General features: G+C 43.0%; 1 protein-coding gene across 4 annotated transcripts in view; it reads right to left on the reverse strand.

Moving 5' to 3' along the window:
* Positions 1–2500, reverse strand: part of prkcda (protein kinase C, delta a) — a gene marked incomplete at its 3' end in the record, with an annotated part of 18460 nt that overhangs the window by 15006 nt on the left and 954 nt on the right. For all 4 annotated transcript variants that reach the window (XM_080548083.1, XM_080548084.1, XM_080548082.1 and 1 more), the window contains exons 2-3: positions 1444–1643; positions 1187–1253 (exon numbers count right to left, since the gene is read on the reverse strand). In XM_080548083.1, coding sequence (XP_080404209.1) covers positions 1187–1253; positions 1444–1643 — 267 coding nt within the window. The remainder of the gene's footprint in view (positions 1–1186; positions 1254–1443; positions 1644–2500) is intronic.

Below are 2500 nucleotides of genomic sequence, written 5' to 3' on the forward strand. Positions count from 1 at the left end.
AGGACTTCAGCTAAATCTGTCAACCTCATGGAGAGTTCATGGCTTAAAAACAGGGTTCCCACGCCTTCCTGAAACATCAAATTCAAGCACTTTTCAAGGACTTTCAAGACTCAATTCACCTCAAATGCAAGGACCCAACACGGCATAGTTTGAGACAGAACTAGTTGACGAGCTAAGTAAAACATTATTTATTTTTTTATTTTTGGGGGGAGAGGGAGAGAGAGGGGGGAATTCAAGCACTTTCAATGACCCATGTCTATTTTCAAAACCTTTTAAGACCTTGACTTCTTTTTCTCAAATTCACAAACTTTCAAGGATTTCAAGGTCCTGCGGGAACCCTGTAAAAAGCAAAATATATATTTTTATATATCTTTTAATCTATTGACATGTTGTGAAATGTGAATGAAATTGTACTTGTCCCTGTGGTTGTTTGTAGTTGTCAGTTAATGGGTTTCCTGTTTGTTTCCGTGGTGATGGGTGTGGTTGTGGTTACTGAACTACATTTCCATTTCCATTTTTGGCATCTCGCAGACGACTTTATGCCCTCAGTTGTTATGCCCCCAGCCTCTGGAATACCTTGTCACAAAACCTAAGAATGGCTGAAAGTGTGGGAACTTTTAAGCGAGATCTTAAGACATACCTATTTAATCACACTTTTATCATGTAGCTGTACCTGTGTCCTAATTAAATCTTCTTGATCTTGATCTTTTTATTCTCTTTTTTTCCATATATTATCTGTCTTGCTTTGTTTTCTTGTTTTGTGTACCATTTACTATGAAGCATGTTTTTAGTTATCTTACCTTATTCTGTAAAGCACACGCTACATTTGCTTGTATGAACATGTGCTTTATAAATAAACTTGACTTTGCCTGACTTTGTTCAAAGCGACTTAAAAGAAATACATTTGCCTAAGTACGTAAGCGAATCATCTATCCATCAGTCATCATAAGAAAAAGTAATCTATGCTAGGGCCAGAGGCCATTGGCACTGGCAGTCATAATGCTAGAAGAAGAAGGAAGAATGAAGTAGTTTTTTTTACGCAGTGACCCAGAACCTTCGCTGCCGGACACAACACGTCCTTCTACTTATTTGTCTTATATGTGTAATTGTATTTTGTGTTTTTTTTAAATAATAATAATATATTTGCAACAAAAAAAAAAGAGGAAGAGATGGGCTTTCTTCTCACCTGCATCTGCTCCCTCCAGGAAGTACTGCACTGCCATCATCACCTTCCCCGAGGGCTGCAGGTCCACCTGAATGCACATACAGTGTGTTACTCAATACACACACACACACACACACACACAGACACACGCACACACACACACGCACACACGGAGCACGCACACACACCCACACAGGCGCAATCATCTAAAAAATCCCTCAGACACAATCCTACATAAACGAGCACAAACGCACACCAACTCCACCTCTCTGTCATACCCAGAATTCCGTGCAGCCATTGGCCTTCTTGCAGCGCTCGGCGAGGACAGACACGCCAACGGTGACCTCAGCGAGCGGCTCCTCTGCCGCCTTCATCAGTATAACCTGCAGCACGCGGCCCTCGTAGATGTGAGCGTCGAAACTGGCCTTCCAGGCTGGGAACATGGTCGGCTTCCTCTGTACCAGGGTCTTGCCCCGCTCTGGAGGGGGAGGGAGAGGGGGGGAGAGAGGGGGAGGAAGAGAGAGTGGAGGAGGGGGAGAGAGAGGGGGGCAGAGAGAGAGCGAGAGAGAGAGAGGTGAGAGAGAGGGGGGGAGGAAGAGAGAGTGGAGGAGGGGGAGAGAGAGGGGGGCAGAGAGAGAGAGAGCGAGAGAGAGAGAGAGAGGGGGGGGGGGGGAGAGAGTGGAGGAGGGGGAGAGAGAGAGAGAGAGAGAGAATGAAAGGAGGGTGTTATATATCATATATGAGATTATTATTATTATTATTATTATTATTATTATTATTATTATTGTAGTGGTCAAAGACTATGCCAGTGCCAGACTATGGCAGGACTACAGTACATTTACCGTCAGGTACATTTTTGACTAAGCTAGAGAAGAATCTCCCACTAGACTGGTAAGTGAATTTAATCTTGCTTAATACTGTGTGCTATTGTGTAGTTGTGCTGTTTAATCCTTCTTCTAGCACGACGATTGCCAATGGCTCAAGGCCTGAGCATAGATTCCTTTTTCCTGCTAAGACTGGTTTATAGATTATTCACTTACTTAGACAAAGTAGTATTTGTTGTAAGTCGCTTTGGATAAAGGCGTCTGCTAAATGCCAAAAATGTAAATGTGAAATGTGAACGGTAAGGGACTATTAATGGTACTATTGTGGTGCTATGGTACTAAAGATGATTCTATGTTAGGGCTGCAACTAACGATTATTTTGGTAGTCGACTAATCTGTCGATTATTTTTTCGATTAGTCGCGGTTAGTCGTGTGGCTTTTCGCTGCGCGTAAATGGCGACGCAGAAGCATAAATCCGGCTTAACTAGCTATCTAACCTAACGTTACGCCA

The sequence above is a fragment of the Nansenia antarctica genome (genome assembly GCF_963989245.1).
Source record: "Nansenia antarctica genome assembly, chromosome: 18".
NCBI classification, from domain to species: Eukaryota; Metazoa; Chordata; class Actinopteri; order Argentiniformes; family Microstomatidae; genus Nansenia; species Nansenia antarctica.